The sequence below is a fragment of the Macaca fascicularis genome, chromosome 1 (genome assembly GCF_037993035.2).
Source record: "Macaca fascicularis isolate 582-1 chromosome 1, T2T-MFA8v1.1".
In the NCBI taxonomy this organism is placed as follows: Eukaryota; Metazoa; Chordata; class Mammalia; order Primates; family Cercopithecidae; genus Macaca; species Macaca fascicularis.
Window position 1 is genome coordinate 8,645,121 of NC_088375.1, and position 17,413 is coordinate 8,662,533.

The 17,413-nt window shown below is 43.9% G+C and overlaps 1 protein-coding gene across 3 annotated transcripts in view; it reads left to right on the top strand.

Moving 5' to 3' along the window:
- The window catches only part of GREM2 (gremlin 2, DAN family BMP antagonist), a 123,131-nt gene extending 115,159 nt beyond the window's left edge, over positions 1-7,972 (top strand). For 2 of the 3 annotated variants that reach the window (XM_005539680.4, XM_045391232.3), the window contains exon 2: positions 4,966-7,972. In XM_005539680.4, coding sequence (XP_005539737.1) covers positions 4,967-5,473 — 507 coding nt within the window. In that variant the 5' untranslated portion in view covers position 4,966 and the 3' untranslated portion in view covers positions 5,474-7,972. Of the gene's footprint in view, positions 1-2,409; positions 2,474-4,965 lie in introns of those variants that run through there. The other variant, XM_045391226.3, reaches the window with a different exon arrangement.
- The last annotated feature ends 9,441 nt before the right edge of the window (positions 7,973-17,413 follow it).

The window sequence follows — 17,413 nt, forward strand, 5'->3', positions numbered from 1 at the left end:
AGCAAATTGAGAACATCATCAGGCCAGAAAGATGGTTAATAAAACCAACAGGATTTATTTATGAGTTTCTTCTGATACAAGCCAAATACAAGATGTGAGAATAAAATGAAGTATCCTCGTGCTGTCGTTACTGGCAAGGGTGGCAGCATTCCTGAGAGGTTAATTGTGTGCCAACCATTTTTTTGAGTAGCAAAGTGGTTCAGGACAGAGCAGGACTTTCTATAAAGTGCTAAATTCAGGTCCTGGCGAGGCCACTGACATGCTTGCACAGGGATGGTTAGCGAACTGACAGAGGCGAGCACGTTCTCTCCCCTGGTGAACCCTGCACAGCCAAGGGCCAGCAGTGTAGGTGCTGTTAGCAGTTGCTGGCTCAACTGCCTTAATGCTCTGAAGTAGGAGGATACAGCCTCACAATCGCTCTGGGTCACCATGGCCAAACACCTCTAGCCTACTCACCTGTCTGACAGTGAGATGCCAGATCCTTGGCCATCTTACCATTGCTATGTGTGAAGGAGAAAAGAAACGAGATATAGGACAGGAAAGAGAGAAGAGACTGACTTGGCCCAGTCATCGAGATTTCCTCAACCTCTTTTCCCCCTTCCTGAAAATCGAAGGTTTGCATTTTTGCTTAGCTTCCCATGAGACACAACTTCCAAGGATGATGGCCAGATGTTTTGAAAACATGTTAATGAGTTCAAAGAATGCCCATCACCACATCTAATACTATTGGCTCTAACCGTTTTTGCCTCAAATTGATCTGATTTAGCTCGGTTAGCTCTGTCTTAGCTCTGTTCTCTCTGATAAGATCTAGGATCTGTTGAAGGAAAGCGTGCATTTTTGAGCCTATCAACCATACATGTGAAGCTGTTACTGGAACTAGGAATTGAGGACCAGACTGACTCTGTCACTCTTTCCTGGCTGGGACTTGCAAATTCTTGGTTATGTTTACTCAGAATGTTAATAATTTCGGAAATTATTAAAATGGAACCAAAATACTTTCTTTTTAAGAGGCTATTGAGATCACAAATCATTCCACAAATATAATAAGCTATGTAAGCTGAGCAAGTCCAACACTCGACACTTGGCCTGAGCCAGCTGGAAGCGTGGCCGCTTTCATATGACATTTCATGTGTGGAACTAAGGAGGCATGAGAAAAACCCTTTAAAAATGAGGCACTAAAATTTTAATAATTGTGCTGGACAAAATGTTTTCGCAAAAAAAAAAAACTTCCTTTTTTTCTCCTTTCTGCTTTTAATTTTTTAATTTTACTCCCTTTGCCCAGTGTCATCGACAGTACCAAACCCCTTTGCTTTTGCCCATATCATCGCCCTGAGAATCCTATTCAGATTTTAGGGGACCTACTTAGTTGTGACTTCCTAGGCTCCTCCTGCTCTTTCTCCAGGTAGAACCAATGCTTTTTCCTTTTGCCTTCACTATCTTTTGTGGCCATTGGATCCCATCAGAATTATGTGAGGCAATTTTTAGAAACACAGATCTGAAACCCACCCCAACACGACTGACTCAGAATGCTTTGGGGCCTGTACCAAAAGATCTCATGTACTCCATAAATATATACACCTACTGTGTACCCACACAAATTAAAAACTAAAACAAATTTAATTAAAACTTTTTTTAAAAAAAAATAATGCTTCTTGAGCCCAGGAACGTGCACCGTAAAGTAAGGTGATTCAGATGTCATTGGTCACAGGATCACTACCACGAGGACCCAGGCCATTGTTCCGATACACCTTCGTCACACAGTCATTTGTACGCCTTTCTCTAGCTTCTTAATTACAGGCTTGTTGAAGGCAATGACCCATATAGTATCCATATTTCATTCAACACTTTTTTTTTTTTTTTTTTTTGAGACGGAGTTTCACTCTTGTTGCTCAGGCTGGAGTGCAATGGCACAATCTCGGCTCACCGCAACCTCTGCCTCCTGGGTTCTAGCAATTCTCCTGCCTCAGCCTCCTGAGTAGCTGGGACTACAGGTGTGTGCCACCACGCCCAGCTAATTTTTTGTATTTTTAGTAGAGATGAGGTTTCACTATTTTGGCCAGGCTGGTCTCAAATCCTGACTTCACTGGATCCACCCACCTTGGCCTCCCAAAGTGCTGGAATTACAGGCATGAGCCACCGCGCCTGGCCTTAACACATTTATTGAGTGCCTAGTGTACACCAGGCACTGTTTTGAGAGCAGGAGACATGGCAATGAACAAAACAGGCAGAACTTCTCTCTTGGACCTTACATTCCCAGGAGAAAAGTCAGACAATAAAAACAAGTGAGATTATGAAATACTATCTCATTAGATGATAAGTTCCCTGGAGGAAGATAAAGCAGGGAAGGAGGAGATGGTGAAGTCCAGGATGGTGGTGAAGGTAACACTAAGCCTTTGCTACACAGGTGGTAACTGAGCAAAGAGTTGAAGACTGTGAGGAAGAAGGCCAAGTAGACATTCGGGAGAAAGACAAGGTAAGGCGCTAGAGCAGAAGAATGCCAAGCTCATTCTAGAAACAGATAGGCTGTTTCCAGTATGGCTGGAGCAGAGTGAGCAAGTGGGAGAGAGGATGGAGGAGGCTGGTGAGATGCGGGGGAAAGGGGAGATCTTGTAAAGGCTCGTCCGACCCTGTGAGAACTTTGCCCTAGCCTGGCGCAGTGGCCTGTAATCCCAGCACTTTGGGAGGCCGAGGCGGGCGGATCACTTGAGGTCAGGAGTTCGAGACCAGCCTGGCCAACATAGCGAAACCCTGTCTCTACTAAAAATACAAAAATTAGCCAGGTCTGGTGGCACGCACCTGTAATCCCAACTACTTGGGAGGCTGAGGCAGGAGAATTGCTTGAACTCGGGAGGCAGAGGTTGCAGTGAGCCTATCACAGTGCTTACTCCAGAATAAATGCTCCATGAATACTTGATGAATAAAGGAATCATCTCCGAGGTAGCATGCAAAGGCGTCTTGTGGTTTAGACAGACTAAGACTCAGAGAAATAATTTTAGCATAGATATTTTAACGTGAATATTTTTAACAAAGAGGCAGCTACACTCACCCAGAGCTCAGATTCTGGAGCCAGGATGCCTGGATTCAAACATTTCACATACTGGTTGTAGAATCTTGGCAGCCTGTCAATGCCTTAGTGTCCTCATCCATAAAATGCAGAAAATGATAGTACCTACTTCATAGAACTCTGATCATTAAATACGTTTATACATCAAAGGAAACTGTGTTTGATGTGCTTTGAGAACCAATAAATATTCGCTATTACCATTAGCATGGATATATGTAAGACGTAAAATATTCAAACATTTAACATACTTAATATCCGATTTTAGTCATTTCTATATACTCATGATTGATAAAAATAACATTATAACTGAATATACATTACTGTATGATACATATGATATATATATATAATTGTTACATGTCCATTTTAGGGTATGCATGTTAAAAGAATGGGAATTCATGGAGTCCTAGAGATGGTAAAACAGAGGAAATGAGTAAACGTAAAGAGGATGATGATGTTGGTAACAGCTACATTGGTGGCTACAGCTGTAAAAAGAGATCGGAGTCCTCTATATTGCTGGGTATTAGTGTTCCTTGGGGCTACTAATAAAAATACAAAAATTTAAAACGTGAATTACACTTTGAAGTCCGTCTTTCACTTTAGTCAGACTTTGGCTTACCCCCTGCAAGCCACGTTTTAGATAGCGTAAGAATAATTTCTCTCCGATTCCCATTCCTATTGAATTTGTGTCATAGTCTCCTAATATAAACTTCGCATTGTCACCAGACAGTTTTAATACAACTAGGGAAATTTCTTAATTCACACCTGGGAATTGGTTTCTACTAGGAGACTCTAATTTATGACTCATTTGAATGATTTGAATATCTGTGTGCAGATCTTAAATGCTAATGTTATTATTCATATGTAATAATACAGATGCAACTAGTAATTTTCCTAGCCTTTGTCCAGTTCTATCTTTAATATTCATTTTTAAAGAAACTTGTGAATGACACCCATCTTCTCTCTGTTTTGTACTTACTGATTTTTGTAATCATATCCATGTCTGCTGGTTAACTCTGATGGCTCTGGAGGTAGATGCCTGGCTGGCTTCAAATCCTGGGCATTGTTGAGTGGTTGTGTGACCTCAGGTAAATGACTCAACTTCTGCAGGCCCCAGCCTCAGTTTCCTTCACTGTAAAGTAGGGGTCATAACACCACTTCCAACTGAAGGCTATTTTTAAGATGAATGAGAGATACATGTAAATGAGATGTACACTTAGGCCAGCACTAGGCGCATGGTGAAACACAGTAAATGTTGAGTATTAACTATCATTGGTACTTCTGCAAACTGGCTTGAGTTCTCTCTTCCCAGCATTTGCTTTGTAATTCTGTAACTGTTCAGCATGTGTATGTCTCCCAACTGCATTTACTGCACAAGTTACTGGCCATTTTGTTTGCCTCCTTGCCTTCCAGGCATTATTTGGGGCGGAGTCCTAACTGTCTACACTTGTACCATTGAATCCCTTTTCACCTCCGGCAGCCCCTGGGCAGCCATCAGTCAGCCACGCCCCACCTGACTGACACTGCTAGTAAAACCGTACAGCATTAAAAAGACTTCGTGGCTCAGGTCTACAATCCCTGGGCTTTGGGAGAACGAGGCAGAGGAGCACTTGAGGTCAGGAGTTCCAGACCAGCCTGAGCAACATGGTGAGATCCCATCTCTACAAAAGAAATAAAAAGAAATTAGATGGGCGTGGTGGTGCAAGCCTGTAGTTCTAGCCACACAGGAGGCTGAGGCAGGAGGATCCCAGAGTTTGAGGCTGCAGCAAGCTACGTGCCCCTGCACTCCAGCCTGGGCAACAGAGCCAGACCATGTCTAAAATTTAAAAAAAAAAAAAAAAAAAAGATCGAGCCCCTACTCTACGACCTTCACAGCCAGCCCCTCTCTTTTCTCGTTGCAGGATGTTCTGGAAGCTTTCCCTGTCCTTGTTCCTGGTGGCCGTGCTGGTGAAGGTGGCGGAAGCCCGGAAGAACCGGCCGGCGGGCGCCATCCCCTCGCCTTACAAGGACGGCAGCAGCAACAACTCGGAGAGATGGCAGCACCAGATCAAGGAGGTGCTGGCCTCCAGCCAGGAGGCCCTGGTGGTCACCGAGCGCAAGTACCTCAAGAGTGACTGGTGCAAGACGCAGCCGCTGCGGCAGACGGTGAGCGAGGAGGGCTGCCGGAGCCGCACCATCCTCAACCGCTTCTGCTACGGCCAGTGCAACTCCTTCTACATCCCGCGGCACGTGAAGAAGGAGGAGGAGTCTTTCCAGTCCTGCGCCTTCTGCAAGCCTCAGCGCGTCACCTCCGTCCTCGTGGAGCTCGAGTGCCCCGGCCTGGACCCACCCTTCCGACTCAAGAAAATCCAGAAGGTGAAGCAGTGCCGCTGCATGTCCGTGAACCTGAGCGACTCGGACAAGCAGTGAGCGCCGGGCCGGACGCAGCTCAGCCCCGCGCGCGCCCGGCCGCTGGGTGGCGCCGCCGCCACCTCTGTCCCTGCCCTCCGAGCCCACTCTCACGCTGCCTGGTGTCCCCCCTCAGCAGCAAGCACGTCTCTTAGGGCTGACGGTGTCCTTGTCACAAAGGTGGATCGCAAGTGGAGCTTTTGCTGATGTGTTCCTGACCGACCCCGGGCCCCACCTGTGCCCCCCGAAACCAGGTGGTGGATCAGGCCCGAAGGAAAATGCTGGAAAACCACCACCCGCCACCCAGCAGTCAGAGAGGACCTTTCAAGGTGATGCACTGTAAATCCGACATTGATGTTTCCACCATGTGGAAAAGCAAGGATTTCTCTGCCCCGCCCCCGCCCCCTGCACTCCAGCTCGCCCCCTTCCCGCGCGAAGTGAAGGATGCGTCACTTTTCTGAGCTGCCCCTTAGACCTCTCCTGCTGGTCCCTGGACCTCTGGCTGGAAGCGCTCATTCTTGTGACTGGCAGGCTGCCCTCGGCTGCTGCTGTGATGGGGATATGTACAACCTCCATAAATATGTCGGTGCACAGGGGCGTCTCCTAATAAACCTGATACCAAGAAGACGACTTGAGCCACTTGGATCCCGAAGTGGGCTTCCCGGGAAACCTTGAGCACAGCAGGCTGCACAATCCCCCACCCTCAGTCACCACCGCCTCTTCTTCCTCACTGTCCCCACCCCCTATTTGTGGACTAAAGATGAACTCTGGTGTGCATGCTATTATTGCTGCAATTAGAATATTATCACACACAAAGGTCTCTATATTAACGCTGGTTTTATAAGTGACCGTATATTGTAAAGAGCTGTTAAAAAGTATTATAGACCTATTCATGTATTATTTCACATGTTTTGACTCTGGCTTGCAGCACCATTCTGAGTAAGGATGAGAGCAGGCGATGATCTGCCCAGAAGGTGTTTTACTCAGAAAAAAAAAATGCCTGGTCAGCAATTCACTGTCATGCACCTATTTTAGATTGGGCAGGGAGATGGGAGGAGTCGTGATTTTTACTTTGAATATTATTTCACTGAAGTTACTAAAACATTGCAGCACAATGTAGAAACTGGCTTGGGATGGATAGGTATAGGGAGGGGCATTCGTGGGGAAATTGATGACCGGAAACTCGAAAGCCCCTGTAATGTGGAATATGCATATGTGGAGTGAAGCGGTATACTATTTTCACTGCCGTGACACTAAGCAAAAACTATTTCCTGTTAAAAGAAAGAGAAAAAGAAAGGGATATTTAAACATATAAGGAGTTGAGTCGCTTTGTGGTATAGAAGGGAATAAGGAATAAAATATATGGAATAGTAATCTAGTTGAACTGTTCTGCACAAAACTTGCTTCCTTTTCAAAGAATAGACTTCAAAAGAGACGAACAAACATCAGGTCACCTTTTGTTTTTATAATGAATTATTGAAGTTTCCATGTCGTGGTCTCTTGATATAAGGAAGTAGACATAACTTATTTTCCAGCAAAATTGTACTTCCTCTAGATCCCTTTGCTCAGTTGCCCCAGGAAGGCTTCTCTGTGAGTAATGCTTATGGAATCTGACAAATGTGAATGAGGCTGCCATTGGTGGGAATCAGTAAACTTTGCAAACCTTTCACTGATGATTCCCCAGCAAGTGCTCCTGTGAGGGGCCAGTTCCCTAGTATGTGAGAGGGACCCTCTGCAAGCTGCTGTGGGGACTTGGCTTCCTGATACTAGGTAGTGATGGTGGATCTAGAGACATTCACTTGAAGAGCAAGGATTGGGGTGGGGTGGGTTAGTGAATCTATCTCAGGCCACTGCACTGCAAGGTCCATTTCTGTCACTTCTGCAACACCATGAGACCTGAGCAAGAATGTACTGTTGCAGAGGGCCTCTTGGTTTCATAAATGGGTGTATACAGCCTGAACTCAGGAGGCAGAAATCAAAAGAAATCCTTGAGGGCTGGAACCTGAGGATAGAGAGAAAATGGAGAGAAGGGTGTTCAAGGTCAGGATTGATTTTTGCATTTAGCGGAAAACCTCAAGTCTGACTCGGTGGCAGAACACGCAGCAGAAAAGCTGTGAAGGAAGGAAATTTACGTGATTGTAATGGAGGCTAGGGGTGGAGTGGGAGGTGAGTGGAGGAGAGTCTCTGACCAGCTGCAGAGCCAACCCCTATCATTTGATTAACACGGAACCCACACAGATAGGGGAAGGATTAAGGTAAGAACTTACAGAATGCAAACACGAGCACACTCTCTTCGAACCCAGTTGTGGGTGTAGCAATGAAAGCAATATGATATGCTGCAGTGTGAAGCTCCTTCTGGGGGTTATCGTATGTACAAAGTTTACCTTATAATGGCTCAAATTGTATTTAATTTTTTTGTTTTGTTTATAAATGAAGAAAAGCTATAAGTATAATGTAATTATTTTATAGGTATACTATTAAATTATAGAACAAATAAAGATAATCTAGGATTATATGTGATCCTGGTGTGATGTGCCATAAAAGTGGAATTTTTAACTTGTTGCAGTGAGCCGTGAAACAGCACTGTGGATTCAGAGTGTTTTTGTTCAACCGCAGTGAGTTCAACCTCTGGCTTATGTCACATGATCTCCTTTGGAGTCTGGAATCTTCTAAGATAATTAGAATCAGGCATCCAAGGAGCAGAAGTGATGGAGGTGGCCCTCAATCCTGGTCTTTGGGAGCTTCCAAGCCTCTTCCAGATCCCCCACCAGCTGAAGACAGAGTATTCTCACGTGCTGGCTGAATGAGAAACACTAAACAAGGAAGCCTTGAGAAACTGCAGCAAATGGAAGCCCACCATTAGTCTCCCCGTTAGCACCAGGGACACACTTGTCCTGAGTTTTGTTCATTTTCACATTTACTTCTCATGAGTTCCACCATTTCTTCATATAAATATTTCTTAGTTTACAGCGCCTGCATTTTTCTATGAATTGACTTAATCTGCCATTCAAGAAAACTCAACTATCAATAAAAAATAAAATCCAGGCCAGGCGTGGTGGCTCACTTTGGGAGGCTGAGGCAGGCAGGCGGATCACGAGGTCAGGAGATGGAGACCATCCTGGCTAACACGGTGAAACCCCGTGTCTACTAAAAATACAAAAAACAATTAGCCGGGCATGGTGAGGGGTGCCTGTAGTCCCAGCTACTGGGGAGACTGAGGCAGGAGAATGGCCTGAACCCAGGAGGCGGAGCTTGCAGTGAGCCAAGATCGCACCACTACACTCCAGCCTGGGCAACAGAGTGAGACTCTGTCTCAAAAAAAAAATGAATGAATGAATAAATAAATAAATAAAATAAAATAAAATAAAATTCAGAATCAAATTGCACATGGTTGATCCACTGTGTAGACTTCAAAGGAATTAAACTCAACTTCCTAGTAAATAGTTCATCTTCGTTTATTAAATGGGACAGAATATTTCACTGTGTGCTAACATATTTCAACTCACTTGTTTTTGAAGTTGGTCAACTGATTTTTAAGTTACAAAGTCAATGAAAATGACTTTTGCTATTGTGTGAACAACTTAGAATGTATATATTCCCAGAAAGCTTATTTAATGAATGACCTGTCACCACTGATTATTAATGTCTGCATGAGTGATAGCAATAAGACCAAGTCATAAATAATGCAATGAAAACTTTTTAAGTGAAAGTAAGTTTATTAAGAAAGTAAAGGAATAAAGAATTCCTACTGCATAGGCAGAGCAGCCTAAAATGTCTTATCCATCATGTTATCTTCTGAATTCTCCTCAATCCCCAACCTTGTCACCCCTTCACCCTGCTTCCCACACAGAGCAGATGCCCATTCAACTTATCAAAAACAAAATATGGCAAACCGTGCTTATTTTTGTTGTTGTTTTTTGTATCCATTGATGTTACTGACTTCGTTAGTATTTAGTCTAGAATAGAAGGCAAAACAAACAAAACCAGGGAAATCACTGCCATACCACTCCTTGAATCCTGAGTTTTCTACCTTGTCTGCCTTCTTTTCTCCACCTTCTACAGCCTCATATGTTTGTTATATGTGTGTGTGCATGTGTATATACACTATATATATATAGTGTATAGTGTATATATTGTGTGAGAAAAAGTAGAGAATGGTGTCTATAAAGGGTATAGTGTATATAGTGTATACACTTACACACACACATAACATCTGCAGATTTTAGTGGAGGGAATAGGAAAAAAATATGTCTAATGGATCTTACCCAGAATCAGAAGTTTCCTGGATTTTGATAAGGTTTATTGCCCACTTTCTAAGGTGTATGGAGTGTGCGCTTACCAAGTCCTCCAGCATAACTTGCCCCATACTTCTCATCTGGTCCTATTACATGATGCCAATCACATGATGGATCTGTGTAGTGATTTACAGAATGTCCCTTCAGTTTACATTTTGACCAAGAGCGTAATAACTTACATAGTCCGGGGACAAAGTCATAAACATAAACTGTTCATCCCATTGGAACGCAGACTACCTCTGGTCCTCCCACCTATTGGGATGACAGAAAACACGCTTGCCAGGTAAAGTTCTGGAGGTTGTTTTAATCTGCTTTAGCAAAGAGATCACACTGAGTGCAGCAGGAGTAACTGGGGCTACTGCTGGGACATCCTGCCATGTTCCATTTGATTTTCGTAGGAGCCAGCATGGTGAAGTAAATGGAAATATAGCCAGGGCTACTACAGTACTAAAGTCTTTGACGGGTTCATAATTTCCCTGATTCCTTCTGGAATTAGCATCATGTTTTATTTACTCTTTTTTTCTAGGCTGGGGAGCAGCTTCAGAGTCTTCCATTAGTCTTTCTCCACTGCAATAGCTCTTACCTAAGAACTCAAGAATCAATGTGAGGGTTCTTCAAACTACCAAGAGTGCCCTTTCTAATTACATATTTGGAAATGAGGGAAAGGATCACTAGGTTAGTCTGTGGACCCGTGGGCCCACTGAGAGCCAGAGCTTGGAGGACTCTAGTAGACCCTACATGACTCTACATTAGTAGGGAGCCATGGTGGTTCACTGGGCCTCCAGGTATTGGCGTCAGTTCAGACGCAGTATTCAATAATTCTCAAAAGCGCTGAGCGTTCTTCTCTCCCAAACCACATTTACCTGAATAAAGTCATCCTGAGAGCTCCCTGGTTAAGAAGTAGGGAAATAACAAATGAATAGATTTGCCCTGGTATTGCCGGGTCATAAGGAATCAGCCACTTCTTCAGCCAATGGGTTTCAGGTCTGATCTGGAAACCGAACAAGGGATTGCGATTTTCATTGAGATTCTGCCCTCTGCCTCTGATTTTCCTTTACTGATTTATTTTGACTGTGTAAATTAAGCAATACTTCTTGTTTCCCTCCCCCTACAACCCCCTATCCATCTTGCCTTCAGAAGCATCATGTTCTAGTAACCATTTTCAAATTGGGAGTCCACGGGTGCCACTACAGTCCTACCCCTCTTTGCAATGACTGTGCCCATTTCTGAAAGGTAAACATTACAACCTGGCTCATTTTATGTTGAGATCTTGGTATTCTCGCGTCCCTCAGGGAACCTAGTTTTATAGCAGCATCTCTTCCTACAGTTATCCCTGGCCTACAGATGATGGCACTGCTGAGCACTAGAGCTGCTACCCCTCTCATGAACACAAGCATCATAGCTTTGGTAACTAGAGACCTTCCTGGGAACACAGTTGGTGAGTGGTTTAGTTTTCATAGCTTTACAGAACAAACCCACTTTAGCACGCCCACTTCTCTGAGCCTTAGGGTGGTTTTATCCATCACGCACCATGGAAGTTCTTACATTTCTATTTCATGGAGTGTGAATCAAAGCGTTTGAGACACTCCAAGAATCATCCTAGTAGCTTATTATCACCATTCCTGGGGGATTTTTCCACAGGTTCAAATCCTGAATCAAGGAGACTGCTCCCATGATGATAAGCATTATCCAGTGTAATGTCCTGCTCTTCTTCCTTGATACAGCAGCCTTGGGACACATTCCCATCCTTCTCCCAGCTCCTGCTGCGATTTCACCATATACTCTGTTTCCTCCCTTGGCCAATGCAGCAGATCCCCAGCAGAGATAAGAGGCTAACAACAGACCTAGCAGGCTCAGAGGACTTTGAGAGTTCCAACTGCATCTACCCAAGTACTCCTCTCCCAATTTTAGGGGTTCTACTTCCCTATTAGGGTTCTAATCTTGGGACAAGAGACTTGCTGAAGCTGAGAATACACAATTCTCTGAAACAGAGCTCCTTTTTACAACTGAGTCTTCTTCTGACTGCAGGAGACTGGGGCTTAACTGAATGCTAGCTAGAAGACCCTATCTAGGGCTTTTACATTCTGTCTGAATTGGTGATTAATCACTTTGAGTCTTTTATTATCTCTTCAACAAGTCCATGCCACTTGTAAGCAGGTACCCAATCCCAAAGCCCTTATCATCACTCTGCCCCTCACAACTTTTAAGCACCAAATATATCGAAGCAGCATCATTCCTCTGGGTCACACCTGAGGTTCATTGACTCATGCCAAAGAAATCAAGGATGTAGACACACAGAGTGAGTTTAAGAGCGGCAGTTTAATAGGCAAAAGAGAAAAGCTCCCTCGTGCAGAGGAAGAGGGTTCCAAGTGGATGTCCCCATTCGTGGGGAGATGCAGTTGGTTTTATAGATGAGTTTGAGGAGGCAGTGTCTGATTTACATAGGGTGCAACGGATTGGTTGGATTAGGTGTGTCATTTACATAGTGAAGCTGGCCGCCCCACCCTCATCTTTTATTATGCAGATGAGTTATCTCCCTGCCTGTTCCCTGATTGCACACAAGTGACAAAGGAAAGGGAAGATCGAGCCTCCCTGTCGAAGATCGAGCCTCCCTGTAGAACATGCTTGGTCCCCAGGTGCCTTTTCCTATCGGCACAGCTGCCGGCATTCTCCTGTGCAAGCTTCTGGCTGCTTTTCTATATCTGCAGCTTGATATTTCAGGCTGCTCTTTGTTATTAAAAAAAAAAAAAGATTTTGGGGCTGCTTTTTATGAAAAGGGAAACTTTATTGAGGACTCTCTTACCCTCATTATCTGTCTAAATAATTTCATTTGAGTTCTGGTGTCAATACTGCACCAGTCCGTGAGTTCCCCAACCAGCATCCCATCCTGATTTACCTCTGCCTATGTCAATACTGCACCAGCCACGAGTTCCCCAACCAGCATCCCATCCTGATTTACCTCTGCCTGTGTCAATACTGCACCAGCCGCGAGTTCCCCAACCAGCATCCCATCCTGACTTACCTCTGGGAAGAGTTTTAACAATGCACGGCCACAGCACGCCAGGACCCATACTCAGCAGCTACCCAGCGACTGAGCTTTCTCCAAAACCTGGGTTCGAGTTTCCTTCTCTGGGAACTGGAATTGTCTATCTTAGATTGGTTTTCCAAACTCTGAGCCAGAGTTGTGAGCAGAAGGTTTATTGGGGAACACCTGCAGAACAGACGCCTCTAAGCACATGAGGACTGTGCGGTGGGAAAAGCCATCAGGTCACAACTGAGGACTTGTCTGATCCTATGGGGAGCTCTGGAGCTGGGGGGCGCATTTTAGAGTGGTGCCAAATTGAAGAAAGAGAGACAGGTTTTTGTAGCCCACATCCCTCAGTCACTGCGCACAAGCCATCCCTAGGATGGGGCATGTGTTGCCTCTAAGGGCAAATCTCAGTGAGGATCCCACTGTTAGTTTCAGCGAGGGTCAGCAGCCAGGTGAGACGGTGAGATGGGATGGGTGCATCAGCCCTGAAGAGGGTATCTGCAGGGAGCACCATAATAATCTCCTTTCCCCGTGTGTTAGGGGTAGGCGTGGGGGCTGCAGCATGGGGGGAAGGAGGAGACAGAGAAGAAAGAATATGGAGGGCCTTGAAAAAGAGGCAGAGCAAGTTCCACCTGACATCGTAGGAAATAGAAAATCGCTGATAGATTGAATCAAGGTTTATTCCAGTCATGACATGCCAGGTGACTGGGGGGAACAGAATCTGAGTCCAGATAGGCCAGCTCAGGGGCTCTTGCGACAACATAAACTGAAGGTTAGGGCCAGACCAGGTCATAGAATTGGGTCTGAAAGAAGAGACAAATGTGTGAAGTAGTCACAGAATGCGGTGATGAAAGAGGGATGTTAGCGCAGCAGATGGGGAGCCCAGTGTAAATGAGGATCCGGTCATAGAAAATACTGGGGCAGGTTTTCATAGATGCTGAGTCTGTGGTGACAGTGAAACATTTATGTAAATGAAACTTTTTCCCTGTCCAAAGAAATACGACAAATTTATGTGAGCAGCGGGATCTGGAGAAACTGATTTTGGAGCAAAAAGATCGTAACTAAACTCATGAACATACATGAGACTTTTTAAAATTTGTTTTGTTTGTGAGACAGGGTTTCACTCTGTCACCCAGGCTGGAGTGCAGTGGTGGGATCATGGCCCTGGTCTCAATCAGTCAAGTCTCCTCCAACTCTCTCTCTTTCTCCTTTTTTTTTTTTTTGACACGGAGTCTTGCTCTGTCCTCTGCAGTGGCGCAATTTTGGCTCACTGCAGCCTCAACCTCCCGGGCTCAAGAGATTCTCCCACCTTAGCCTCCTGAGTAGGTGGGACTACAGGTGCATGCCACCATGCCTGGCTAATTTTTCTTTTTTTTGTAGAGTTGGGGTTTTGCTATGTTGCCCAGGCTGGTCCTTCAACTCCTGGGCTCAAGCAATTCACCCACCTCAGCATCCCAAAATGCTGGGACTACAGGCTTGAACCACCACACCCAGCCCATATATGAGACTTCTAATAGGGGCAGTGGAGGAACACGGGGCCAAGTAACCTTAGAAAATGCTTCTTTAGAAAAATAGGAAGTTAACAATAATATGTTATATCATTTTAAATAGCTAAAAGGAGGGTATTGAAATATCCCAACACAAAGAAATAATAAAAATCTGAGATGATAGATACGCCAAGTACCCTGATCTGATCACTATACATTATATATGTTACATCACTATGTGCCCCATACATATGTACAATTATTATTTGTCAATTACAAAATTGCTTTGGCCAGGCACAATGGCTCACGCCTGTAATCCCAGCACTTTGGGAGGCCGAGGCGGGCGGATTACCTGAGGTCGGGAGTTTGAGACAAGCCTGACCAACATGGAGAAACCCCGTCTACTAAAAATACAAAATTAGCCAGGCGTGGTGGGACATGCCTGTAACCCCAGCTACTCAGGAGGCTGAGGCAGGAGAATCGCTTGAATCCTGGAAGCGGAGGTTACGGTGAGCTGAGATCGCGCCATTGCGTTCCAGCCTGGGCAACAAGAGTGAAACTCTGTCTCAGAAAAAAAAAAAAAAATTTGTAAGAGTACAGAGATGAAGAAACATCAGAGAAAATGAGTAACATTTCTCAGGCAATGTCTGCCCGTTGCCTGATGTAAAAGTGGGACCTTTGGATCCTTCATTTCACTGCCTTCCTCTCGCTGTACACAGGCTTCTAAACCTCCCTCCTCCCATGCGTATCTGTTGCCATGGACAATTCCAGCTCCTCTTCACCTTCCTGGTGGCAACCCTCCTTGCTCTGTTCTTTGAGCTTTGCCACATCTTCCTGATGACGCACTGATGGCCTGAGCCCCACTCCCAACTCACATTCCTGAAGGCAAGGAGAGTGTGTTCAATAAACTAGGCACACATGAAGTCTTCCAAACCACCACCTTTATCTGTCATATTCTGCTGCCAGGACATTCTTTATCTAGCAAGACCACAGTTACTTAACATGATGCAATGGCTAATTTGTGGGAAGGGGATATTGGATACCAAATTATGAATTGGGTGTCTAATCAAGGCTGGAGATTTTAAATTTGATGTTTGAAACTCTAACAAAAAGGTTTGAGAGTTATCCAAATATTTACATCTGGAGTTTCTTGCTTTCTGTTTTTGTTTTCACCATGGTATATATATATTTTAATTTTTGTTTTATTTGAGGAGCCAAAGAATATACAATTTGTGTTACCATCGGCACCACACGTCTGGTTTTCCTTGTGCTGGAAGGAACTCTGTGGATGGGGTCTATTTCTAGATCTATCCTGAAATTCTGTAAGCTAAATACTCATTTTTTTTTATTCTCACTCTTTGCTTGAAAAATATGAACTCCCTAATTTAAGGGTATGCTGACAAATTACAGACAGCATTTATAAGGTAAAATACATGGATAGGAAACAACAAGTATTGCAGGGCCTAATTTAGATTAATTAAACTTCATTATCATAGGGCTTGTTGGGACATGTTTAAGTATATTGCCAGTTTCTGACTCCAAAAAGCCTGAAACCAACAGATAATTCTCATTGTTGACTAACATGTAAAGTGTAAATTGCTCCTATGATCCATTGCCTGGATTAGAAAGTGATGTTAACCTCTGGAAAACTTTAGAGCGTATGATAGGAGTGGAGCTGTAAATTAGGAACATTTACATAGTCCAGGAGGGCAGCATGAAGCAACTCCAAAATTGAGGTGAAAGGGAGTTTTGCACAAGTAGAACCAAAATGGGCCTATTGTGAAACAAAAAGCCCAATGTTACTGTCACAATCAGACCACCATAGGAGAAAATATGCCCAGTGGCCTACAGATGACCCCGACTTTTTTTTCATTCTGGCAACAGGGAAACAAGATTGGCTTGCTACCCTTACAGATAGCTCTCTGTAGTGGTCTAGAGCGAGAATTGTCCTGATTGTACTTGGAGAGGATATCTGATAGAGTTGATATTATGATGTGGAAACACGTAAACCACCCAACCTGTATTGTCTCCTTGATTTAACAGAATTGACCAGCTGGGTGTCATTTGATATTTGAAATGAGATAAGTTCCACGAAATTAATTATAAAATATTTCTATATTGTTTTCATCTCATACAAAATCCAAAAGAATCAAAGGAAATAACAATTAAAATTCTCTCTCCTCTATCCCAAATTCTACCTATTTTTCTTCTCCAGAAGTAACTAATAATCAGTTTCTTGTCAATGACTCCAGAGATATTCTATGTATGTTAATTTCTAGAAATTCAGTAATCATGCTGCCATCATTTTTTGATAAATGAGAATGTACTATAAACATTGTTTTTCTTCCTGATTTTTCCTCCCAATGACAAAGATAGAAACTTTTTATGGATTTTTTTTTCCCCTTAACAAAACGTTGAACATCTACATCAGTACATAAAGGGTCTGTTTTTTCTCTCTTTTTTTTTGTTGCGGGGGAGATGGAGTCTTGGTCTGTTGTCCAGGCTGGAGTGCAATGGCACAATCTCGGCTCATTGTAACCTCCGCCTCCCAGGTTCAAGTGATTCTCCTGCCTCAGCCTCCCGAGTAGATGGGGTTACAGGCACCCGCCACTACGCCTGGCTAATTTTTGTATTTTTACTAAGTCTAGTCTCGAACTCCTGACCTCAGGTGATCCACCCACCTCGGTCTCCCAAAGTGCTGGGATTGCAGGTGTGAGCCACTGCACCTGGCTGTTTTTTCTCTTTTAAAGCCTAAACATTACTTCATTATTTAGACATTTCCAATGTTTTGCTATTACAAACACTTATTGTCACTTTCTAACATGTGTAAAATGTAATTGGGCCAGTTTCTCTTTCCACTAGTTGTTTCTCCCCAAAACCTTGACTGTTCTTGCTTATTTTTATGTTCAAACTTTGAAGTCAACTTCTTTAGTTCTCACCCTCCATCTTCCCCTGACAAAACATTCTGCAGGTGTTTTTATTTGGATCACATTAAAAGTACTGGCATGCACTAAATTTATATTAAATTTATAATTTGTTTAGGGAGTACTGGCATTGTCAATGCCCTTCCATTTTTGTGCGTCTCTCGACTATTTTCATATAGACCTTACACATTTCTTATTACAGTTATTCCATATTATTTGGATTT